The following is a 23,884-nucleotide window of genomic DNA, read 5'->3' as shown; positions in this document are numbered from 1 at the left end:
TGAATTTCACGGCAAGGAAGTCATGGTGGATATTTGGGAGTACCTGCATACCGGCCGTAGCCCCAGGCGCACCAGATATTGACCTGCTGAGTCCGTCGGAGACGCCTAGTCGTTCATATACGATACAAGTGGTTTCGTGGACGACAGGAGCATCATGTCTGGCAATCACACTTTCCCTGCCCTCATACCTGTATCGACCGACAGGAATTGTGGACCATGCAAGAGTGACTTGGTCGAGCCGCAGTCGAGGGAGAAGAGCTTATTTCACACCCTTGAGAATGTATGAGGCCCAGAAGGAGATTGCTTCGATTAATCAGCCTGATCGAGTCTCGGTCTGCGCGACTCTGTCTTAAGAGTTGTATGTGATGGTTTCAGCAAACCATGTTGGACGTGGACATGACTGTGACCTCCATGCGCCGATGAGTCTGGATCAATGTCGGGTGTGAGTACCTTAGTGAGATACACCTAGAAGGCACGATGTGCTCCTCAGGACATCGCCGTGATAGTATGATGGCTTCTGATCTGCTTATGCGAAGGGATTGGCTCCGCCTTACGCTGATGAACGCGATTCTTCGTGGAAAGGCCTCAAGTTTGTATTCGCTTCTCGGGCAGTCCCTGTACATCTCTCATCACGAAGAGAAGCAGAGGTCATACATTTGATCGAATGCCGTAGCAGCTTTCTTGGTCTCGATGAAATGGAGGTCATTTGCAACGTTGAAAACCAATCACTATCCTCCAAGATGCGGTGACTGTCGCGGTCTGGCTTGACTACAGTATGGTTCCATCTTTCACCACTTTTCGTTGACCATCGTCCATATCCAATTTGGAGGGCAGGAGGCACCTGATCGACAGCAGCCGAGATACGGTCATCCTAAAGTCAAGACTGGACCGGACATGCAGACCGCCATTCTGACGCCACGGAACAAACCTCCTCTGGGAACGAATGAAATGCCCAGTAACGTGGCTATCGTGCCCCTGGGCGGTGCCATGCCCGTGGACATGGCTGAGTTGTCACGAATCGCGACCGGTCCCAACTCTGGCCTTCCACCAGGACTGGTTCAGGACATGCAGTAGAGGATCTGATTGCCCGTCTCCGACGGTGGCCCCCGCCGGATGCAAAGCACGGATCATCCGCTGGTTCGCGTCCGAGGCGTTCCGATGGGGAGTGACGATAGGCGGACCACACAATTACCCAAGCTGGGCATGGCCCAGTGGGCAGATGTTCTGCGCCGCAATGTCCATCAGTATACGACGCACGTTGCAGGACAGCGGTGCTCGTGAGAAAGGGAGCACTGGGTGATCCTTCATTCCTGCTAGTCCCTGAGGAAATGTAGAAACGAGGTGCCTCGCTCACTCCCATCACAGCAAAATTGATGGTGAACCTGGTTTTATCTTTTCAAGTTTATTTTTCATCCCTCCTGCGTTGTGTTGGGAGCAACGTGCCCCAAGGACCTCGGATAGCCGAATTGCGCCATACAATTTACCCGACTAGGCTGAGAATTACCGTACGACTTGACTTCGAAAAACGAGGGAAAAAAAAAGGGGGGGGTTCCAGGTCACAACCTTCTCTGCCCCAGTGTACCGTGGCCAGAGAAGCGAGAGGCGTCCCAGGGTCGCTCCGAGAGACCACTGACAACCGAACGAAGAAGAGAGCAAGCGATGACAAGACCGAAAGAGTTCTAGCTCGGTCTTGCGATAGTGGAGCCTCAGCAGAGAGCGGGAAGCAACTTGACCATTTGGGAATGAACTCCATACTCGCTATGCATGTGGTCATGTACATTGCACATATGCCACATGCCCGCGTCGGGTGTACCGCTGGCTCGGATGAAGATCGAGTGTGGATGCGTACACTGGAGCGTGGGCAACTGGACAATTGGACAAGTCATGGCATAGAATCACGCCCAGTGACATCCCATTCGGAGGTCTCCAGCTGCATGCCGTTGTTGTATTGTCAGTCAGGATCGAGTCCAGACGACACCGGCTTCGAGAATCGCATTGAGACACGAGAAGAACCCATCAATGACCTCGGGGACAGGGGATGGCTATGGAATATTGACTCTACTGCAGCAGTGAGCGCCTGCTACCGTGAATGTGCAGGTCATCTCGACCTGGTGGGGGAGCACCCTTTCACCGGTTCCACTTATGCCCCGGGACCCGATACAAATCGTCCGCATGCAATCTAGGAAGACCAGGCACAGGCAGTCCCTTCAACTCATCCAAGGGAGCCACATTCTCCAGCGCAAGACTGTAGCCATTGCACTCTCCCCATTTTGACCGGCATATCCACGTAGCTTGTCGTCGCTTGCTGACAGTAACCTTCACCCTCACCGCAAACCGCCCCAAGCGCTCTTGACTGCGGGCAGACCATGCGACATCCGGACATGCACATGTTAGAATCCTAATATGACCCGCGAGAGATGTGCAAGGTCGTCATCTATCCGGTGGCCCAAGGACCTATCCTATATCCCATCCAATCCACCTCGACTCAATGGCAAGCCCAGTCTGACAAAAACGGAGTGGAGATGATAAGAAAAATTTCCAACCCACCATAAAATAAAAACAAATAAAAAAAAGGGGGGGGGGAACTCAGTTCCGGAGCGGAACTGGGGATGCGCAGACCAGCAGAATCTTTTCCCACCAGATGCACCGCAATCAAAAGTCCGGAGGTCCCCAAGGCGGAGGAGCTCTCAATTGGAGTCTCGTGCGGGAAAGCGGGCAGCGAAGGGGGAGCTGACCAGACTGGCGGTTATTTAAGCTGGTTCCTGCCCCCCCCACCATACTTTCCATCCTCACCACCGTTTCGTTTCCCCTACTCGAATCACCACTCTCCCCAGTCAATTTTTTCGGTTCGTATAAGCCTTGTCAGTAGGTTCGATCACTTCTCCTCGAGACAGTGATCACATACAGCCGTCAAAATTTTCGCCACACAGCTGAACTCGTAAGTTATATCCTCCCCCTCCCTCTTCGAGATGCATGCAACAGGGGAACCACCTGCCTCGCCTTACCCTCTTATTTTGGGCGTGTGTGGCTGGACCAGATCCGCCATGGCACCTGGGGCTCCAGGGACCGCTCGTGCTTGCCCAGTATCTCTTGACAATGCTCAGAAGGATCTCCGGCTAACGTCTTCAAACAGGCGGCACCACCCGTTCAACGGCCGACGCACTTCCAAGCGTGGAGGGGCATCGGATTACGCATTATTCTCGCAGTAAATCCATCCTGAGCTTTGATTGAATCTACTTTTCTTCTTTGCACGCCACGCCACTCCCACGAATCCTTGTGAAACGCAATGGCTCCTCACGCAAACTCGGATGCTCCCTTGAACGGGTCGGCTCGCCCAGACGCCTCTCCTCTGTTCACCGTCCAGTCTCCCAACGTAGTCTACACGGACGATGAGATCAAGAGTCGCTATGCCTACCAGACCACTGAGATCACCCGGACCGCCGACAACAAGTTGGTGGCAACTCCCAAGGCGATCGACTACCACTTCAAGGTCGACCGTAAGGTCGGCAAGGTGGGTATGATGCTGGTCGGTTGGGGTGGTAACAATGGTTCCACCGTCACCGCCGGTATCATTGCCAATCGCCGCGGCCTCTCCTGGGAGACCCGCGAGGGCAAGCAGAATGCCAACTACTACGGTTCTATTGTCATGAGCTCGACCGTGAAGCTGGGCACCGACGCTCAGACCGGTGAGGAAATCAACATTCCCTTCCGGGACTTGCTTCCCATGGTCCACCCCAACGACCTCGTCGTGGGCGGTTGGGACATCAGCAGCCTCGATCTCGCGGCCTCGATGGACCGTGCTCAGGTGTTGGAACCCAGCCTCAAGGCCATGGTCCGCAAGGAAATGGCCGAGATGAAGCCCCTGCCCAGTATCTACTACCCGGACTTCATTGCCGCCAACCAGGAGGACCGTGCCGACAACGTCATTGAGGGTACCAAGGCCTCCTGGGCTCACGTGGAGCACATCCAGAAGGACATTCGGTGAGTAATTCCCTTCGCAACACGAGACGCAGTGGTCCAGAAAAAGTAAATCGGGGAAGCGGCGAGTCTAACTCTTTCTTGCAGGGACTTCAAGGCCAAGAACGGTCTCGACAAGGTCATTGTCATGTGGACGGCCAACACCGAACGCTATGCGGACCTGGTGCCGGGCGTCAACGACACTGCCGAGAACTTGATCAACTCGATCAAGAGTGGCCACGAGGAGGTCTCCCCGTCCACCGTCTTTGCGGTGGCCTGTATTCTGGAGAACGCTCCCTTCATCAACGGCTCGCCCCAGAACACCTTTGTTCCCGGTGCGCTGCAGTTGGCGGAGCAGCGGGGCGCCTTTATCGGCGGTGACGACTTCAAGTCGGGTCAGACCAAGATGAAGTCCGCTCTGGTGGACTTCCTGATCAACGCCGGTATCAAGCTCACCTCCATTGCCAGCTACAACCACCTGGGCAACAACGACGGCAAGAACCTGAGCTCGCAGAAGCAGTTCCGTTCCAAGGAGATTTCCAAGTCCAACGTGGTGGACGACATGGTCGCGGCCAACCACCTCCTGTACGCCAAGGATGAGCATCCCGACCACACCGTCGTGATCAAGTACATGCCTGCCGTGGGTGACAACAAGCGCGCTCTGGACGAGTACTACGCCGAGATCTTCATGGGCGGCCACCAGACCATCAGCCTGTTCAACATCTGCGAGGACTCGCTCCTGGCCTCCCCTCTGATCATTGACCTGGTCGTCTTGGCCGAGATGATGACTCGTGTCAGCTGGAAGGCGGACTCGGAGTCGGCCGAGTACAAGGGCTTCCACAGCGTGTTGAGCGTGCTCAGCTACATGCTCAAGGCTCCTCTGACGCCTCCCGGTACCCCCGTGGTCAACGCTCTGGGCAAGCAGCGATCGGCTTTGATCAACATCTTCCGTGCCTGCGTGGGTCTCCAGCCTGAGTCGGAGATGACTCTGGAGCACAAGCTGTTCTAGGGGAGGGATGAGGAGATGGACGTTTCTCCGGTCAGTGTGGCCACTGTGGACCGACTGTTGATTGAATGTAGACCAACTATTTCGACCTTCCTTTAAAATGCATTCTTCATTTTGATATCTTTATTCTTTTCTTTGCCCCTCCCCCCCTCTTTGTAGTACCTTTTTGCTGTAGATTGCCCCCATCAGTACCTGGCCGTCTAGCTGTGCATGATCACCGAAGCAATCCCATCAAGCCAATCCCGGCATGAAAGCATCCTGGAAAAGCGATCTATTTTTGATGGGATATAACATGCAAAAATCCAGATTGTAAGAATAACCCGACCTTGAGCGGTTGGAACATGTGTACTACGTACATCTGATGAAAATAACCAGTCGAGTCGCATCTACTGGTAACCCGCCCTCCATCCAAAAACCACCAAGGTACCTACAAGTACGTGGCCAGGACTAGAAATTGAGGACCTTTTGGTTGCAACTTCGCCGGGGGGGGGGGGGGGGGGGGGGAAGCATCCACGTGAAAACATGACCGCTCTTCTATAAGTTTCCAACCCGTCCGGCTTGTTCTGGAGGGATTTGTTTTTTTTTTCCAGCGGATTCGAACTCCCAACTCCCAAGCCTAGAGAGGGGGGGGGGGGGGGGGAAGAGAATGTTGGGTCTGTCTGTGTTTATATCGAAGGGAAATAGCTTTCTCTCCATACTATTCCAGATTCCAAGATGGAAGGACCTTTTATCTCCTTTATACTTTGATTATCGCCAAGAGGGGGGGGGGGGTTTAATTGATTTGATTTGATTTTTTTAATGTAAAAAAAAAAACTTTGGTGTGGAATTGGAACAGGAAAAAGAAAAAAGAAAAAGAGGATAAAACGAGTCATCAAACGTGTCGTGAGTTGACCAGAGAAAGGAAAAGGAATGATTCCATCTAATCCATGTTGACCACGCAGCGAACGCAGTCACCCTTCTTCATCTCTTCAAAGGCGGTGTTGATTTTCGAGAGAGGCTCGCGGTGGGTGATGAACTCGTCAACCTTGAGCTTGCCGGCCAGGTAGTCGTCCACCAGGCCGGGCAATTGGGTGCGACCCTTGATGCCACCGAAGGCGCATCCCTTCCACACACGACCGGTGACCAGTTGGAATGCTTGAGAAGAGAGAGTGGAGTGTTAGCGTTGGGAAGTTGTCTATGGCGTGGAGTCGGGGTGAGGGGAGAGATAAGAAGGGGAAGCAACGCCAATCTCCAGGGGAGAAGATGATGCCGAGTTCGAAATCCAAGGTGTACACGTGGAACAGAGGGGAGAGGGAAGAAGGTAAGAAAGTAAGAAAGAAGGGGGGGAAAAAACTTACGACGAGTGGAAATCTCCTGACCAGCAGCAGCCACACCGATCACGATGCTCTCACCCCAACCCTTGTGACAGGCCTCGAGGGCCGCACGCATCACACCCACGTTACCAGTGCAGTCAAAGGTGTAGTCACAGCCACCATCCGTCATCTCAATCAGGTGCTCCTGGATCGTCTTGCCCTCCAACTTGGTGGGGTTGACAAAGTGCGTGGCACCAAACTTGCGGGCCCACGCCTCCTTGCCATCGTTGACATCGACCGCGATGATCATGCCAGCCTTGTTCCGCACGGCACCCTGCACAACGGACAGACCGACACAGCCGACACCAAAGACGGCAACGTTGGAACCCTCCTCGACCTTGGCGGTCTCCACGGCGGCTCCGTACCCGGTGGTGATACCGCAACCCAGCAGACAGGCGCGGTCGGTGGCGATCTTGGGAGTCACCGCCACGACGGAGATGTCGGCCACGACGGTGTACTGAGAGAAGGTCGAGGTTCCCATGAAGTGGAGGATATCCTTACCCCGGGCCTTGAAACGGGTGGTGCCATCGGGCATCACACCCTTACCCTGAGTGGCACGGATCTTACCGCACAGGTTGGTCTTGCCCGATTTGCAGAACTTGCACTCACGGCACTCGGGGGTGCTATGCGATGGACGATGGTTAGCTCGTGCAGGGACCGAATGACCCGGACATGCACTGCATCTCCAAACACGCGTGGAGTCCACTCTCGGTACAAGAGCACCACGCCCAGCAGGAGAGGAGACTCACTAAAGAGCAATCACATAGTCGCCGGGCTTGACAGAGGTCACACCCTCACCCACGGACTCGACAACACCGGCACCCTCGTGGCCCAGGACAATGGGGAAAGCACCCTCGGGATCCTTTCCAGACAAAGTGTAGGCGTCTACATTGCAAACCAGGGAGTGAGTCAATCAAGGCGGTTCCTTTTTCTTCCCCTCTCTCCTCGATTGAGGAACCGCGCACGTTGGACACGGTCAAATCGGGTGGAGTGCGGAACCTACCGGTGTGGCAGACACCAGTGTGGTGAATCTGAATGCGGACCTCGTGCGCCTTGGGAGGAGCGACCTCGACATCCTCCACAGACAGAGGCTCACCCGCAGCCCAGGCGATGGCAGCCTTTGAGAGAGCAGGAGGTCAGTGATTTGCAAAGGATTTTCTATGAGTCTTACACTTCACGATGCTGTGTTTTTGGCAAGGGCGGGTGAAAGTGACGCGCGTGACGTGCTGCGGGCGCATTGCGGGATACCCGCGGGGTACGTCGACCCCGAGAACGTCATTTGCTGGGAAGAGTGACAGTTACCTTGCAAGTGATGGTCTGGACGTTGTCGTTGGGTCAGCTTGGAATCATACGAACAGCCCTTTGGAATTGCCCTTGCATACCTTTCCGACGGTATCGGCCATGGTGTGAGAGCGACAAGGAAAGAGATTCCCGTTCAGTTAAGAGGATATACTGCTACACAACACAGTCCTCTGGCAAAAACCCGGGGGAGGTCAGTTCAATCGATGGAGGTGAGAAGGGTAGAGTAGAGACCGATTGTCCAGAAGAGGGAATGGATGGGAAGCGGAACAGAAGACGTACCAGACAATTGACGGATAGACGGGAAAGGGAGGAAAATTGTGGACGACGGTGAGGTTTTGAAGGTCTCCAGTCGGCGAGTGGACCGGCAATTGAGGCAATGAGGAGAGTGGGGGGAAAACTTGGAGGGGCTGAGGAGAAGGAGGAAAATGACATCGATTTGGTCCAGCCCACGAACAAGTCACTTTCCATACCACCCCCTTAACTAGATCCTTTTGGAATGACAGTCCTGTGCAGTCTCTCTCCATGCTCTACATGATTGGGTTGATTGCACTTTTCCCGTCTCATTTCAAGATTGTCGTGACCAAGGAAGCCAGACCTCTTGACAACTGCCCACACTCTATACGACTCAAATGAGGAGAAGCTCCAGAGGAGAACCGGCCGGGTGAGGGGCAGATTTCTCGCGCAACGGCCGGCTGGTCCGCCGTCACCCGAAATTCGCTGCTCGTCCGCCGTCAGCCTTTGGCGACGGGGATCCGCTGAAGATCTTCAGGCCGGTCCAATGGGGATGTTGCAGACGGAGGAAAGAGAGATAGTAGGTTGACAGCGGAGAGACGCTGCATGACTGGCAAGGGCACATTGCCTACTAACTAGTAGTTAGTAACTAGTAGTAGCTGGTAGCGAATACATACGTATCTATGGAAGGAATTACTTTCTTATTGCCTACTCAAGGATTCACTACGCACTGAACTAGAGGGACCCTGTGCTTTACCGAGTGCTCAACTATCTTGGTCAAACGTCTCGTGTTGGATGGGGAGTAAGTAAGAAAAAAAACCAGGGCTATCTCTAGGTGTCATTTGCAATTTGCCGCTATTCATCAGCGGCTTCGGAACCGCATCGCAGTTTCGTAAGCAGGTCCGGTCCGGGGCTCCACCGTCAAAGTCCATACCTCGTAGAATTTCTCGTAGATAATCGAATCACGAAAGAAGTATGAAATCATACTCTGGTAGATACCTACCAGGGAAGAGACTAGGGGGAGATACAAAGTATGGACCAATTCGCGAATATCTATCACCTTCAAAACCATTGCAAGTACCATTCTGAGCCTACTAGTAGTACTCATAGTCTAGTACACCATCTACTACTCTTACGAACGAGGCCATACTCAAGGTTCCACCAGGGTATCATCAAACACTACCTTAGTACCTACAACATCCACCGACGCCATAGACCAACTCCCCCCGATAAATATACACTGTACTCCCCACCTTTTCTCCAAGTAGAACCCCGCACACAAGTCATCATTCATGAAGGGCACTAGCAACCAAAAGAATGGCGAGGGGAAAGGAGGGGTGGTGGAAACCGAGTCGAACCGCATGAAACGGAACACGGCAGACGGCAGACGGGTCCCGCGCCCGGTCTGAATCGCGGCTCTTGTTATCGTCTGCAAGTCCCGAAGCAGCCAAGGGTTTCCGTGGGGAAAAGGGTTTTCTCCCGTATGAATTTTGTCAATTTGATACTCCAATGATTGTTGACCGGATACAGTCCCTTGATACCGACAGTTGCATACATACAGTGTGTACTGTAGGTGCCTTGATCATGTGAGTGGATTGGCTGAGTGGACATGTGAACTGTCCGACTGGGGGTAGTTTTGGTTTGTTGTCCAAGGATGATGTGAAGAGTGTAGAATATCCTGTGTTGGGGGGGGGGGTAGAATAGATTTCAGACCGAATATCCCAGGATGGCTTTGATTCGAAAGAGGCGACTGGATGTTTCCTGGGGCGACGAGCAAAAAAAAACAATGGAGTATGGTGAGTCCGTTCGTGCTTGGAGCTGACATCTGGCGATAGAGAGGCTGGGATCAGGACAATCGCACCGCCATCCTCGGCAGCTCGATCGGACATGCGAAACGAGGTCGGTCACGGGCACTCTGACGGGGAAAACCTCGTACGGGGGTCTGATCAGACAAGTGGTATAGGAGAAAAAAAAAGTCCATGGGCAACAATCGCAGCAAGACGTGTACATGCTAGGGTGATCAGGACCGAGAGGCCTGGGTTCAACGATGAAAATGCGATTGAGCATCAATGGACCCTCCTAGTGGGCGATCGCGCCTTGATATACACCGTCGTAATGACAGTCCTATGTCACAAAAACGCCAGACAGCAAACGTCAATCGACTTTCCTCTTGATTCATGCCCACCTGATTCACTATTGTACATAAAGGGGGAGTCACAAACTCTCTTCACCCCCCTCCCAGCAAGTTCACATCCCCTGGGTCCCTCCATTTTTCATTGGCCGCGCAAGGATCGTCATCGCAGTCAATGGTCCAGTCGCATCCACCGAAGCGCGAGGCACGATACAGTATCCGGGCCATCCTGACGCTCGCATAACTTGTTTTATCTGTTTCTTTCTTTCTTGGGTTCGTCCCGTCCGGGAGACCCCCATCCATCCGGCTCCCGTGAAATATGGAACGCATTCGTTGTCGAGATCGTCTCCAATACTGGGAGCTCATGTCATCTACCAGACTCCTCGTGGAGAGGCCTCATGATTGGAACCCCCCGGCTCCCCCAGGAGGAGGTTCACCCGCTTATTTTCCGCCCAGCTGGCCGCTCTGCATCATGGCGGCATTCTGCTCCTGGAAACGCTCATTCAAACGTTGAGAGCTCTTGAGGTTCTTGTCAACGCAGCGCATCAGGCATTGCTCTTCCCGGTTGGTCAGGGACTTGGTGGTGAAATCGTTCACGCAGTCATCAAAGCACCGCTGAACCATCTTGGAATACATCTGCAATTCGATCGAGATAAATCAGTATGTTGCGGATTTGGCGGAGGACCGAAGCTGGAAACTGAGACAGTGCGAGGGGAATGAAAATCGAATGCATGTCGAATCACGGCCCGCCGAGCATGCTAGGTCGTCCCAGCACAATCCGTAGCGGGAGATCGATAGGAAATCGCTGCCATGAACTTACAGTCATAAACTCCTTCATCTGCTTGCGCTCCATGCGAGCGGCGAACTCGCGCTGCTCGTTTGCGTTGAGGCTGTAATCCCCATGTGAATTAGTATGGAAAGGTCGCCGCCGGGGCTGGGGCCCCCGGGGTATAATACAAATGTCATCTGAAAACATACCCATCCATATTGTGATATTTGCAGGGGACAAAGAAAATGCAAGAATGGTATCAGACAGTGGTTCAATGAGATTGTTGTTTCGATGATGTTAAACATCAACCCGGGCTCGGCCAAGCGTCAAGCTCCGAAGCTGCTGTCGCAACTACGTTTGTCCGCATGCCCGACAGAGTCACGTGTATCTGACCATCACCGTCACCGCTCGACTCGTCGGTCATCACCTGATCTTAGGGAGCTGCGTTTCTCAGATCACATGATCTTCACCGGTGGAGCCGGAGCCTCGAACGCCCATCTGCACCCAAGACGCTCCCCACAATGCAATTCTGACGATTCCGCTTTTCCCTGAGAATGATCGAGTTGCTCGCCGACACGGAAGCGGACAGCGGCACATCACTCATGTAGGACTCCCCCACCCTTCAGGGCTCACTACTCAACATGCACATCGTGAGATATGGTCAGTGGAAGACTGGGTCAGGCCACCTCTTTCGTAGCAGCTCGTGTGGGTGGCGAGTTGAACGAGCTGGACCAGTCTGGAACGAGGAGTTGGCATCAAACGAGCCCTGTTATTGTCCATGATTCAGATGCCATTTCCACTTTCGAACCATCGTTCCCGCTGCTGAATCACTCTATTGCAGTGCGAAGTCCCAAAATCGAGAAAATCCATCTTCCTCACCCATATCCGGAAAACTAAAACAAATTTTGTAACGGCACAGAAAATCTTCCCTGTGGCCTGTCAATGACTCCCATCCGCCCGAGATGGTGCCTGGAAGGCCCACTTGTCGGCTAGACTTTAGTGTTGCAAAATTCTGGAACCGATGGAGCCCGGGGAGCACTGGGCGCTGGTTCCTGAATCCGGCACGTCTTCGAGACCCTCCATCGGCCCTCTCCAGAAGCGCCGATGGGTTCACCCGATTCACTCTGATCGAACAAATCCCCTCCACTGCACCGCTGGAGTCCAACCATCCGTAGTCCGGCAGAACACGAGCACTATTAATAACCCGGCCGCTCCTCGATCAACATGACTCTCCCAGCCAATGTCCTTCCACGGGTCTGATGCGACTCAAAAATTCGGCTCTGTGACACCTCACGATGTACATACAACACGAGCAATCCTTGGACAGTGACAGTCATAGACCCAATCATATTGGACCCCATGCTATCAGCACCATAGCACTGCTGTACACTGGTCTTCTTGCGGTAGAACTATCCAACGGCCAGCAGAGCGTCGGATCTTTCCCATTTCATTTGATTGGACCATTGTTATTGGATAAACTCACACTTCCAAAACTCGGCCCTGGACTCCACGCAAAGATGCACCTCTGCGATTCGCTCAAACGGGCTGAAGATGAGTGGTTCGATTGAAGCAGTGGCTCTGAAGGACGATCTGCACTCCACATCACTAGGTCGACGCTATTTCTTTTTTGTTTTTTGGGTCTCGACATAGCATGGATGTAGCAGGAATTCTTGAGTGGCAATTGAGCATCGGTGGCTTGACGGAGTCAGTACAGAGTTTGGTCACCTGCCTTCCTCTCAGGTGACTGACGGGTATAGAGTCAAAGCCCTCGGCCAACTGACCGACGAGAGACTCGCCTCTGGAAAAAAACCCCCCTCCTGTAATCATAGTGGGCGCCAAATAGAGTCCTGCAAACTGTGATCGCAGAGCTACGATGGTTTGATTAGGCGCTCTTCTTGTCGTCTCGAACATCAGATTCAGTCTCATGCTACTCCAGGATTCTGAGATCAATACAATCTTGGCTAGACGATCTGGAGGAGTCACCCCCAGATTTACTTTCGATGGGCGTTCGTTCAACGCTCTCGTGAGCTTGTGCATCATCCTCTTTGGAACACTATTTTTTTGTGCCTGCTTTCCGTTACTGACTCGATTCTCCGTCGTGTCTCAAGGCCAGTGTCTCTTTGACCTCACGGCTCCTTGTTCGGCCGACTGCACTCTGGGTCCCGATAGAGGTGCAAGTGTGGCTCGTGCCCACTTTCCAAGCCAAATTTGACCCAAATCTGACCCAAAAAGAATCTCCGTCGAAACGATTAATCGGCCCCCTCGCCCATTCTCGACTAGGTTAACTCTCTGGCTCGCTCGCTCTACGCTTGTATGCGGATGGCCCCTTCACAATATCTCAAACCCTCTTCTCGCAGACCCGACCATCCATTTTTATCGTCGGACCTACCCATTGCGCGCGCCGCACTTGGGTCATCATTTCACCTTCTTTCTCTTCTGCCCCCTCCCTCTCCTTGTCCTCTCCCATCATCTTCACCCATCAGTTTCCTCTACACCAACCGACAGAATATCTCATTTTCTTTCGGCCATCCCATCAAGTCCAACCGTCCTTTTAAGACCCCTTCACGTCTCGTGTTCGTTCGCCGCCTTTAACCCTGGGCCCAGCCCCAGGATTTCCGAGGGTCATCCAATACGAGGGCGGTGACGCAGGGTGCCTTTGGACGTTCCCGCAGTCCATCCTCCCCCTCCACCCTCTGGTTTCGAACAGTCGCAAGTTGCTTTCCGCAATCCTCGTGTCGCGCCTACACGTCTCCTTGGCCAGGTCATAGCCCTTGGATCTCCCGGCTCACGATGATGACCGGCAAGTCGCAGACGGGGCTGGAGCCAGCTCAGCCATTAGCAACCTCCCTGACCCGACAGGCTCCAACTCCCCGCCCTCCAAGCGAGATTTAGCCTCATGGTGGAGGCAGTTCAAACGGAATACGAGGAAGGATGATGTGAAAGGTATGTGTGAACGCAAGCGCCTCAGAGAAAGAACGTTGCAGAATGAGAATCAGTCTTTCCGCCCCCTTTCCCATTCGAAGCACCTCGTGCAACAACTTGCAAGGATTCCCGCTCTTCTGCATTCGTTGCGAGCTGCGCGATTCCCCATCATGAGCTCATGTGAACTTTTCACAAAGCCTGCGGGTTGCATGAGACCCGGAGGTTTATGGCGAGTTGCTCAAGGACTTGGCGCTCAGTCTTTCTCTCTCTCTCTCTCTCTCTCTCTCTCTCTCTCTCTCTCTCTCTCTCTCTCTCTCACATTCATTCATTCATTTCCTTCGTAGCTTGTACTCGTGCTGATCTAAAGTCCCTATGACAGAGCAAGCTCGAGGTATCTTCGGCGTTCCCCTCAATGTCAGCATCAAGTATGCAAACGTCGCCATCTCCTTGACGGGTGAGAATGGTAAAAGTCACATTTATGGATACGTTCCCATTGTGGTGGCCAAGTGTGGTGTCTTTTTGAAGGATCGAGGTGCGTGACGATTCAACTCGGTGGTTTTCTCCTGCGTGAAATAGCAGCTGATGGTTCCGTCAATAGCTACCGACGTGGAAGGTATCTTCCGTCTGAGCGGATCTGCGAAGCGCATCAAAGATTTGCAGGAAATCTTCAATTCTCCCGAGCGATATGGAAAAGGTCTCGATTGGTCTGGATACACCGTCCATGACGCTGCGAACGTCCTTCGTCGGTACTTGAACCAGTTGCCAGAGCCGATCGTCCCCCTCGAGTTCTATGAGCGCTTTCGCGAACCGCTGCGCGCCTATCAGCGACAGACGCTAGACCAGACAGAACCCGTCGACACCGACCAGTTTGACCATGCCAAAGCCGTCGAGACCTACCAGCGTCTGATTGTGGAGCTGCCTCCTTTGAATAAGCAACTGCTTCTTTATATCCTGGATCTTCTGGCCGTCTTCGCGTCCAAATCAGATCAGAATCGCATGACCTCGGCTAACCTCTCCGCAATTTTCCAACCGGGGCTGTTGTCTCACCCTCAGCACGACATGTCGCCCGAGGAGTACAAGTTGAGTCAGGACGTCTTGATCTTCCTGATCGAGAATCAGGACCACTTCTTGGTCGGTATGAGTGGCACCACACCCGATGAGCAGCAGGTGAAAGAAGTGGAGGCCGGTTTCCAGCCGGCCACTGCTTCCAAGGCGGAGAGTGGTCTTGGACCGCGTCCCTCGACGGCATCGAACATTCGGCGGTCCGTCTCAAATGCGAGTGCGGGCAACGACAGCCACCGCAGGATCGATGGTCTTCGCAGAAATGTTTCTGTATCGTCTCGCAACTCCCGAAATTCGCGCCAGTCAAGTAACGCTCCGAGCCCCGGTACACCGACCTCCATCTCGGGCGGAGGTGTCCATCGTAGCAACACCGTTCCGTCCAAGATGGGACCTGCCGTTGCACAGGCTCGCTATACTCGTGCTGCGGAACGTGCCGCTCAGAATCCATCCAATTTGTCCGTCTCTCACCGCAGTTCACGATCGCCGATCGCTGCGCCATCCTCCCTGGAGGACCCTGGGCAGTCACAGCCCGGCGCCGCTTCTTCTCTCGCGAGCCCCGGGACAACCTATGTTCACACGTCTACTCATGGTCCCATACCATTGGCAGCCGCTGAGAAATTGAACATCATCGACCGTGCTACGCCCTTACCCAATTACCAAGCACAAGGCTCCCCCAGAAGCCCCCCTCAGAGCATTCCTCTTCAGGGTCTCACGAACACCCTGTCTCCGCCCCCGCAGGTTGTCACCCCTACGCGGGAGCGGAAGTTGGCCAGTTTCTTCTCGAAATCGCCCCCACCCGAGGGAGAAACCCGACAGCCCAATCGCCTGAGAAAGAAGCGTATCCCAGGAAGTGCCAGTGTCAGTGCGCAAAGTTCGACCAACTCTCTCGACCCTCATTGGGACTCCTCGCTTGAGGCGGCTGCGACGCAGAAGTCCACAGAGGCAGCCGTGGGTGACACTACTCCTAAGCCTCCAAGTACGGCTACCTTGGGCAACCGCGAAGCGGCACCTGAATCGACCCCGACGCTGGGTGATAGTTCATCACACCCAAACACTGATAGCTCCCTGAGACCTCATCGGTCACGCACGCCTTCCATGAACTCTCGGTCTTCCTTCACCGATCATTCGGACCTGGATCAGCCTGAAGATGGATTGCGCTCGGACTATAGGGACAATCGTCGCAGCTGGCGATTCCATCGCACCGCGAAACGCAGCAATGAGCAAATGGGACTGGGCCTTGCCTCTCCCCCCTTACTCGCCGTGGACTCGGGGACTGAGATGAGCAATGCGTCGGTAGGCAGTGGATCTCACCAAAGTTTCGATCCTGCCGGTCAGCCGTTGGCACTGGATGCGGGCATCCAGGGCAACTCTATTTCCACCAACGAACCGGAAAAGAGAAGTTTATTCGGCAAGTTCAAGGCGAAGATGGCGCAGGTCGTGAAGGATGAACGTGAACGCGCGAAGAGCCCGACACAGTCGGAACCAGAGTCGGGCGCGGCAAATCAATCGCCGCCACCACGCTCTTCCCAGGCCAACGGCAATCCTCCCACTGAAGTGCCTGCTGGCCAGGCCAAGGAGGAAACTCTCAGGCCACCTACATCTCCTTCACCAGCGGCCGGATTTCCTCCAGTCATCCCCGAGGAACCGCCTAGCCCGGAGGCGCCTTCTGCGGCTGCAGAGGAGCCGACGAGATCCCTGGGACCAGAAGAAACGGCGCCTCTCGAAGCTTCTTCTGCGCCGGTGGACTCGGCTCCTCCGGTTGACCCTTCAAAAGACTGAATGAATTCCCTATGACAATAGCGTATCGGCACAAGCTGGTGCGAGACACGACGATTCCGAAAATTAAAATGTTCTTGTTGTCTTCAACTGGATTTTCTTTTTTGTATTGCTATCACCGGTGCTTTGTCCGCAAGACGCTGCGAAAACTCTTAGGCCTGACTCAAATTTCCACCTATTGTCCTGTTTGGTCGATGAACAGTCCAGTTCATATCTGATTTCGTGTGTTTGCGGGTTTCTGGTATCTCTAATTTGGCGCGGCGTTGGATGGTGCTCAAATTCCAATTGCCGATTCGAATGTCTTCTTGCTTCCGGCTTTGTGCCTTTGCTTCGTTAGTGTGATATCCGTGCGAGGTCATCCCGGCTGGTACTATTGGGTCCTCGCTAATTCCCCATTGGCTTTTCTATTCGTGGCAGTTGTCCCCGCTCTTTTCATGCCGTGTACCTCAGCCGGTCTTGCTGCGCTGAATGTGGATCTTTTTGCTATACAATGAGCTCGGTCGACTCTGTTCGGGAGGCTGAACAGCTCTGGTCTATTGATCTTGCTGTCTGAGATTCTTCCTGTTGATCCCTCCCTGAGAAGCTTACTTTGGAAAATAAACTATCGCGACAAATCAACAAGTTTGAGATCGTGAAGACGGGCGAGTTTCCGTAGGGACCGTAGCCGAGGTTTGTATCCGCAGGACAATGGAGACTATGGCATCAGACTATGCAGTTGAAACTACGACAAAACCCACTAGTGAGCTTTTCTTCTTAAATGAGGTTCTAGTACATGTCACCCTCCGGCAACTCGAATGCCTGACCACCAAGGCCACCATGACGATGCAAAAGTGTCAAAGTGGTCCCCACCCGACAATCGGCCCCATCCCGCCGTCGTCCCGAACAAACCGGAGCTTCGTCAAAAGACACGATAAGCTCGCAGACACCAAGATTTGCCGCAAGATTCAATGCGCGCACCATGGCTTCTTCAAATGTCCCACAGAACGCCACATCCCCGGGATCACTGAGTCAAGCTCCTGCCGAAAAACCGTCCGCTCCGCCAGTCAATGTGCTCCCTTCGCCGCTTGCGCAAACCTACTCCCTGGTACATCCATTGGTCCTTCTCGGGCTATGCGCCTACCGGTTCGAGGCACTGGTTGCCAACCCGGCGCAGGAGCTCTTAGCAGATCTGCCTTGGCTTGCGGCGCTTCAATTTGTCTATGTGATCTGCTGCCTTCCACCAGCAGGCAGCTCGTCCAGCGAGGCCCACGTCGGAGTTGAGGACAAGAAGAAAGCATCGCGTTCGTCCGCGGGCTCTTCAACACCTGTTCGCTCGGGAAAGGTTTTGCATCGTCGAAAGTCTCCCAGCAAGATCTCATGGGCGTCGGTTTGGTCCAGATTGATGGTACGATCATGCCTGTTTTGGTCTTGGTTTTGGAAATCGTTTCTCTCAAAAAAGAAATGTGGCATCCCGCTAACTCCCTGGATTTGACCCTCTACCAGCCCGCGTGCCTCGCTTTCGGTCTGACCTCTCTTCTCGCTACACCGGCAATTGCCGTGCTTCTCGTTCTCTTCGGTGCTCCATTGACCACTCACAATGTTGAAACATTCCTCTGTGCCGCTCACATGGGCCTCCTATCCTCAACGGCGCTGGTCTACGTCCACGGGGTGGACTCTGATATCTGGAAAGAGGTCGGGGGGATCTCTCGGCCTGCCGACGTTGTTTGGGGTAGTGCTCTGGGTACTGGGCTAGGTGCTTGGTTTGGAGCCATTCCAATTCCTCTGGATTGGTGAGTTTACAGCAAGGGAACGGCCGAGCGGCTTCGCGAGAGAGAAACCCAACTAACAGACATGGAATTTCCGCAGGGACCGACCCTGGCAAGCCTTCCCCATCACGATCGTGATTGGTGCATACATTGGACATGCCCTTGGGGGTCTCATTTCTCGAACGTCCCTCTTGTACGGAAAGCGAATTCAGTTCGCTCCTGAACAAGTTCATGAAGATGAGAAGAAGACAAACTAGGGCTCTCTCATTTGTCCATTCTCATGGTCTCCGAATCTTGCATTTGCAGACTGAATTTGGCCGTTTTGAGAGCGCGCCCACTTCGCCCCGTGGGGGCTCTGGTCGTTGCGGTATGAGGGTCGTGACGTACCCTTTCAATCTTTCCATGTACACTACTCAATTGCATTACCCCCGAGACCACTTTGATACGTGCAGTCCAATTGATGCCGTGCCTTGGCGCTGTTCAATTTTCATGTAATCGATGGCTCGAATCGCGATTCATCACAGCTTGCTGAATTCTTTGAAGCTGCCGTGCCGACCGGATCCCTTGCTGAACTTTGCAGCGCCAGCGATTGCCTCCTTGGAAATGACTTGAACCCCCGTGGTAAACTCCTGCGCCAACGCATCTTGGAAGGAAGACGCCTCATATGCGCTGTAATAAGCAGATCGACGATCCGTATTCATGCAAAACTCTGGAAAGGTCATGAGCTGTTTCGCAATAAGTAGCGCCTCACGCAACGCCTGGCCCTTCGGCACCACCCGATTTGCAAGTCCCATCGTGAACGCTTCTCGCGCGCCCACCGGTCGACCCGTAAGAATCATATCGAGCGCGCGTCCCAGGCCAACAATAGCTTGTAGACGGACCGTGCCGCCGTCAATCAGAGGAACGCCCCATCGCCGACAGAACACCCCAAAGACGGCATCCTCTTCGACGACGCGCATATCGGCGAGAAGACTCAGTTCCAGACCCCCCGCAACAGCGTATCCAGAGACGGCTGCAATAATGGGTTTCTGGACGATCAGTCGAGATGGACCCATGGGTCCTAGGTTGCGATCGCCGACCGGCTGGAGATTCGCTTCCGTCGGAGAGACGTTGGAATCGGCGTTGGCGTTTTTCAGTGCCACATTATGCAAATCTGCTCCTGCGCAGAATGTGTTGCCGGAACCGGTCAGAACGCAGATTTTCTGCGTCGAGTCTGCTTCAAATGCGAGGATGGCCTCATAGAGCTGTTGGGCGGTTTCGGAGTCGACGGCGTTCTTTCGTTTGGGTCGGTTGATTGTGATGATGCTGATTCCAGGATTGGTGGTTGAGTCGATCAGTACTGGCTTTGTTGATTCTGTCATGATGGGTGGTTGAATGATGTGTACAATGGCATATATGATGCACTGGAAAGTCGGGAATGTTACTCATGGAAGGCAGCGAACTACATGTCGCCGAAGCAGATGACAATCCGGTGGATTGCCATATGCTATATAGTTTCACCTGCTTTCTTAAACAAACATTTATGGAGTGATGTACCTAGAAATACCTCGGCTTCTTGGACGGGCGGGGGGAAGACCTCCGAGCTTCTATTGTCTAGCGTCGTGTTCTCCTGTTCCAAGCCTACCGATTTCCAAGTAGACAGTGATGATCTCCAACTACGGCAGAGCTCTCAGATGAAGACGCTTTGAAAATTGTCATTCGAGCCACAGCGTTGGTCTAGATCCTATGCGGTCGAAAACGGATTCACAGGATTGCCTCACCTGCTCTTTTCAAAGTAAGACTGGGGGACTTCTGGGCAGATCAGAAGGTTTGCCGAGACGATCTGGAAAATGCAGGCCCCACACTCACGACCTTTTCACCCATCACGATCACCGCCATGTCGAGCGCGTGTATCATCTGCCATAAGAGGAAGGTAAGTTGCATCACGCATGTGCTCGTAGACGCGTTCTCGGCGACCGAGAAAGACATCGACGAGAACTGCGACCTCCTTGAATTCAGACGAAGGGGGCGGGGACTCAACACTTACATCTGTAAAGGTGCGATGCGACCTGGCGATCCGCAGCCCTTGCAGCAACTGCATCAAGTCTGATCTAGAGTGCATGTAAGAGACATCGAAAGAGAGAGGGGGAGAGAGAGAATAAAAAGAAAAAGAGATACCACTCGAGATCGAGTTGGGTCTGGCGCATGCTCAACAAGAGGACTCACACTGCTCATCTAGACCTTATACACGGAAGCGCAAGAGATTCACCAATAGCTTGTCGCCGGGGCGCGCACCCAGCAGTGGCTCGGTGAGTCGACGTGAGTCGCAAGCCCCTGCCGACACACCCATCGATGGCGCGGTTCGGACAGCGCGAGTATCGTCCTTTGGCGACAATGCGACTCCCGTCAGTCGACATGACGAGCCAACTGTGGTCGCTGCGGCCGGGAATGACGGGCCCTTCGTCAAGGAGGAGAGCTACCGCGGCCGGAGCGAGTATTTAGGCGGAAGTGTGCCATTTGACGAAAATATGGTGAAACCGGGCCATGAGACGAATTATGCGAGCGAGAATGAAAAGGCCTCGGCTGCAGATCTTCAGATGCTGCGGGAGCAAGGCGCATTTGAATTGCCCCCAATGGCAGTCCAGAATGAACTGATGAAAAGCTTCCACAAGTACTGTGCGCCATGGACTCCGGTCGTCGATCCGACATGGTTGGATCATCACCACTCTCCTCCGTCGATGCTCCTGTTGCAAGCCATATTTTTGGCTGGGAGTCGGGTTTCCACGGCACATCTGGAGTACGGGTCCAGTGAGGTCTTTTATCGACGGGCAAAGCTGCTGTTCTTCTTTGGTGGCCGGAATAATTCCTTGATCTCAATAGTGGCGGCCTGCCTGCTGCACTGGTATAATCCAGTGGGACCGGAAGATGTCTCGACAGACACCAGCGGCTTTTGGATCCGAACGGCCGGAGCCATGGCATTTCAAATTGGTCTTCACAAAGAGCCTCCGGCGAATGCGAAAGACCGTGGTCTTCGCCGGAGATTGTGGTGGTCTCTCGTGGTACGTTTCCTGGCCACGAGATGGGGCAATCCCGACGTTTCGAAGCGGTATTTCGACTGACATGTCTCTCTGCAGATTCGGGATAATGTCATCTCTGTCGGGGTCGGGAGGCCTCGTACGATCAATCTTCGCGACAGCGATGTGCTTCCTCCGTCCATGGCCGACTTTCCCGCCAATGACTTCCGAGCTCGGCTCTTCTTAGCCTATTGCACGATATCTTGTCATCTGGGGGATACCGTGGAGTGTTACTTACGCCGAGAGATATCTCGGCAGCGACGGATCGACCTGGAAAATGCCATCTACAGATGGGCCAAGCAGGTCATTCCCAAATTGCGATCATCTGCCGCACAGCAAGAAGACGCCGTCACCTCACACTTTGAAGTCCAACAATTGTCGGTCATGTACTTTGTGGTCTTGACCACTTTACATCGATCCCCCACGCCGAACAGCGTGCCGCCCGCCGTGTCTCTGGTGGCATCCTCCTTTATTGCAGGAATCTACGAGGAATTTCTCCTTCGGGATGAGCTTCGCTACCTGGGGCCGGTCTTTGCGTTTTATCCGCTCTGCAGCGGGCTGTCATTACTTTCCAGCTGGCGGTATTCCCAACTGCAAAGTACCGCAGAACACGAACTGACGGTGATCAAACTGTCTCTCCAAAAGCTGTCAGAGCGATGGCTCTCCGCAGTCGGCCCGCTGCGCGCCTTGAACAAATTGACTGAAAAAGTCCGAGAGCAAGGCCTCGTCGACAGTCCCCCACCCACACTGGATCTCGACACGGCTTCCTTTTTCGATGGGTTCGACTCCAAGTTCTGCAAGCAGTGGCGTTTGATCGGGCAATCTGACGAGGGCGCGCACATAGCGGCGTCTTCCACCGCTACGTGCTCCATGGCGGAGGTTCAAGAACCTGATGGCGTGATTCAGTCCTTGAGCACTCGGGCAGATGCACCTGTGGATGATTTCGGTCTGCCCGCGCTTGATACCAACCTGGAGGCTTTCAGTAATAGTTGGGAGGGTTCTGGATTCGACTGGAGCGGCTCTTGGCTACTGAACATCTGATCCTTTATGATTACGACATGTTTGAAAATGTACGATTACCCCCTTTGCAAAGTACCCAAAGTGTGTGTCTGTGTGCAATCACAAGTCTCAAACGACCTTCTTTTCATCTTCGAATTTCAAACAAAGAATCATCTTCGGGGAGATTGACCGATCCCATATATCAGGTATGAGTTTGGTCAAAGGCTGCCACAACTTTCTGAGTCGGCCAATACCCCATCGGTTCGTCACACGAATTGTGGGAGAAGGGAAAAAACTCCTCATCATTTTGGCAAGATTCGAGCTGTATCGCTCATCCCCTCATTTCCTTGTCAACACGAGCCAGCTCTTCGATCTCGCCCATCCGATCGGCCGCAGCCGAAGCCAACGGGCGCAGAGTTTCCGACGCTTGCTGACCAGCTTCGACCAGCCGTAACTTCCAAAACGCCCACCTCTCCGGGCAGAGACCGACTTTGCCAGTGTACAGCTTGCCGCCTTTCATCACCCGCTTCTGCTGGTCGGTCATCTCCTGATCGCTCAGCTGGCTGTAGATGGCCGAACCGGCATGCGTGACCCATTCACTGGCCACGGAGATGTAGCAGTCTTGGACGATCTGTTCTTGGGGCAACTCATCCTCAAGCACATCCCTCATCATCCACACAATCAAGGTATCCCATCTCAATAGACCTTTGCCCACGAGTCGGGCCATGAATGAATTTTGATTGATCCACTCGGAGATGCCGTCGGGATCTGCTTGTCCCACGTCTATTTTCCCGATCGTTATAAATCACTCTGCACTTGCATCTCTCCGAACCATGAGGGTTTACTTACAGTCTAGATGATCTCTCAGACACGGTCGAAGAATAGGAAAATCCGACCACAATTCTTGCTGACTCTAATGGCGTGTGTAAATTAGCTCTGTTTTATCCCCCTTATCGGGCCCTGCCTTTTTTTTTTCTGTTTTTCTTCTTCCTCTTCTTCTTCTTCACCTTCTTCTTTTGGGCAGTGAACGATCAGGTCTTTCTTACCCCCCAAATATCCAAACTCCTGGCAGGTAAATCGCTCAAGGCCTGAAGCAACGCAATCACTCGCTCCTGACCCGGATGGTGAGGAGGCACCAAGCGCACCACCTGAATGATCAGTCCCCATAAAGCCCACAAAAAGGCCTCTGGATCCGTCGCCGCGTCATTTTCATCCGTAGGTTCAGGAGGAGGAGCCTTGGAGCTGTCCTCACTCGGGGGGAAGAGATGATTGATCTGGGCCGCCGCCTCGGTCGGGTCGACTTTCTCGCCCGGTTGAACGAGATCGTGCAGAATGCGGAATAATCGTTCCTCGAACGGTTTCAACTCCTCTGCGGCTTTGACTCGGTCTAGGTCGAGTGTGGAATGGTCTGTGGAAGAGGACATGTTGTGTTGTGTATACCTGTTTAGTCCGCGGTGGGGGGAAGGGTGAAGGGTGAGAAGGGCCTGTGGTGCTTGGTGCTGATGGTGGTAGAAATCGCAAGCGTCGCAAACTGGAACACCGTAGCCCAACTACAAAAGTAGCAAGTAAATTGAAGAAT

General features: G+C 53.6%; 11 protein-coding genes across 11 annotated transcripts; 7 read left to right on the top strand and 4 right to left on the bottom strand.

Annotated features, from left to right (window-relative positions):
* Positions 1-894: 894 nt before the first annotated feature.
* On the top strand, positions 895-1,074 carry POX_e07093 (uncharacterized protein; the record flags this gene model as incomplete). The annotated part of the gene is made up of 1 exon (XM_050115903.1): positions 895-1,074. One exon carries the CDS (start codon positions 895-897, stop codon positions 1,072-1,074), a length of 180 nt encoding a protein of 59 aa, XP_049968363.1.
* Positions 1,075-1,760: 686 nt separating this feature from the next.
* Positions 1,761-2,183, top strand: POX_e07092 (uncharacterized protein; the record flags this gene model as incomplete). The annotated part of the gene is made up of 1 exon (XM_050115902.1): positions 1,761-2,183. One exon carries the CDS (start codon positions 1,761-1,763, stop codon positions 2,181-2,183), a length of 423 nt encoding a protein of 140 aa, XP_049968362.1.
* Positions 2,184-3,286: 1,103 nt separating this feature from the next.
* POX_e07091 (Inositol-3-phosphate synthase) lies at positions 3,287-4,966 on the top strand (the record flags this gene model as incomplete). Its single annotated transcript, XM_050115901.1, has 2 exons — positions 3,287-3,981; positions 4,066-4,966. The coding sequence occupies 2 exons, from the start codon at positions 3,287-3,289 to the stop codon at positions 4,964-4,966; spliced, it is 1,596 nt and encodes a 531-aa protein (XP_049968361.1).
* Positions 4,967-5,882: 916 nt separating this feature from the next.
* Positions 5,883-7,718, bottom strand: POX_e07090 (S-(hydroxymethyl)glutathione dehydrogenase; the record flags this gene model as incomplete). Its single annotated transcript, XM_050115900.1, has 6 exons — positions 5,883-6,097; positions 6,301-6,938; positions 7,065-7,200; positions 7,319-7,433; positions 7,618-7,632; positions 7,698-7,718. 6 exons carry the CDS (start codon positions 7,716-7,718, stop codon positions 5,883-5,885), a joined length of 1,140 nt encoding a protein of 379 aa, XP_049968360.1.
* Positions 7,719-10,420: 2,702 nt separating this feature from the next.
* On the bottom strand, positions 10,421-10,965 carry POX_e07089 (Mitochondrial import inner membrane translocase subunit tim9; the record flags this gene model as incomplete). Its single annotated transcript, XM_050115899.1, has 3 exons — positions 10,421-10,615; positions 10,800-10,869; positions 10,958-10,965. The coding sequence occupies 3 exons, from the start codon at positions 10,963-10,965 to the stop codon at positions 10,421-10,423; spliced, it is 273 nt and encodes a 90-aa protein (XP_049968359.1).
* A 2,096-nt stretch (positions 10,966-13,061) lies between these two features.
* POX_e07088 (uncharacterized protein) lies at positions 13,062-13,340 on the top strand (the record flags this gene model as incomplete). The annotated part of the gene is made up of 1 exon (XM_050115898.1): positions 13,062-13,340. The coding sequence occupies one exon, from the start codon at positions 13,062-13,064 to the stop codon at positions 13,338-13,340; it is 279 nt and encodes a 92-aa protein (XP_049968358.1).
* Positions 13,341-14,042: 702 nt separating this feature from the next.
* On the top strand, positions 14,043-16,511 carry POX_e07087 (Rho-GTPase-activating protein 5; the record flags this gene model as incomplete). Its single annotated transcript, XM_050115897.1, has 2 exons — positions 14,043-14,202; positions 14,269-16,511. The coding sequence occupies 2 exons, from the start codon at positions 14,043-14,045 to the stop codon at positions 16,509-16,511; spliced, it is 2,403 nt and encodes an 800-aa protein (XP_049968357.1).
* Positions 16,512-17,466: 955 nt separating this feature from the next.
* On the top strand, positions 17,467-18,510 carry POX_e07086 (Glycosylphosphatidylinositol anchor biosynthesis protein 11; the record flags this gene model as incomplete). Its single annotated transcript, XM_050115896.1, has 3 exons — positions 17,467-17,892; positions 17,991-18,277; positions 18,354-18,510. The coding sequence occupies 3 exons, from the start codon at positions 17,467-17,469 to the stop codon at positions 18,508-18,510; spliced, it is 870 nt and encodes a 289-aa protein (XP_049968356.1).
* A 261-nt stretch (positions 18,511-18,771) lies between these two features.
* On the bottom strand, positions 18,772-19,614 carry POX_e07085 (uncharacterized protein; the record flags this gene model as incomplete). The annotated part of the gene is made up of 1 exon (XM_050115895.1): positions 18,772-19,614. The coding sequence occupies one exon, from the start codon at positions 19,612-19,614 to the stop codon at positions 18,772-18,774; it is 843 nt and encodes a 280-aa protein (XP_049968355.1).
* A 515-nt stretch (positions 19,615-20,129) lies between these two features.
* Positions 20,130-22,347, top strand: POX_e07084 (uncharacterized protein; the record flags this gene model as incomplete). Its single annotated transcript, XM_050115894.1, has 4 exons — positions 20,130-20,165; positions 20,290-20,354; positions 20,472-21,291; positions 21,367-22,347. 4 exons carry the CDS (start codon positions 20,130-20,132, stop codon positions 22,345-22,347), a joined length of 1,902 nt encoding a protein of 633 aa, XP_049968354.1.
* A 289-nt stretch (positions 22,348-22,636) lies between these two features.
* Positions 22,637-23,729, bottom strand: POX_e07083 (uncharacterized protein; the record flags this gene model as incomplete). The annotated part of the gene is made up of 3 exons (XM_050115893.1): positions 22,637-23,088; positions 23,155-23,218; positions 23,352-23,729. The coding sequence occupies 3 exons, from the start codon at positions 23,727-23,729 to the stop codon at positions 22,637-22,639; spliced, it is 894 nt and encodes a 297-aa protein (XP_049968353.1).
* Positions 23,730-23,884: the final 155 nt, after the last annotated feature.

This window comes from Penicillium oxalicum, chromosome V, assembly GCF_001723175.1.
Source record: "Penicillium oxalicum strain HP7-1 chromosome V, whole genome shotgun sequence".
Taxonomy (NCBI): Eukaryota; Fungi; Ascomycota; class Eurotiomycetes; order Eurotiales; family Aspergillaceae; genus Penicillium; species Penicillium oxalicum.
The sequence above is the reverse complement of the archived record's forward strand: the minus strand, read 5'-3'. Positions and strand labels throughout refer to the sequence as shown.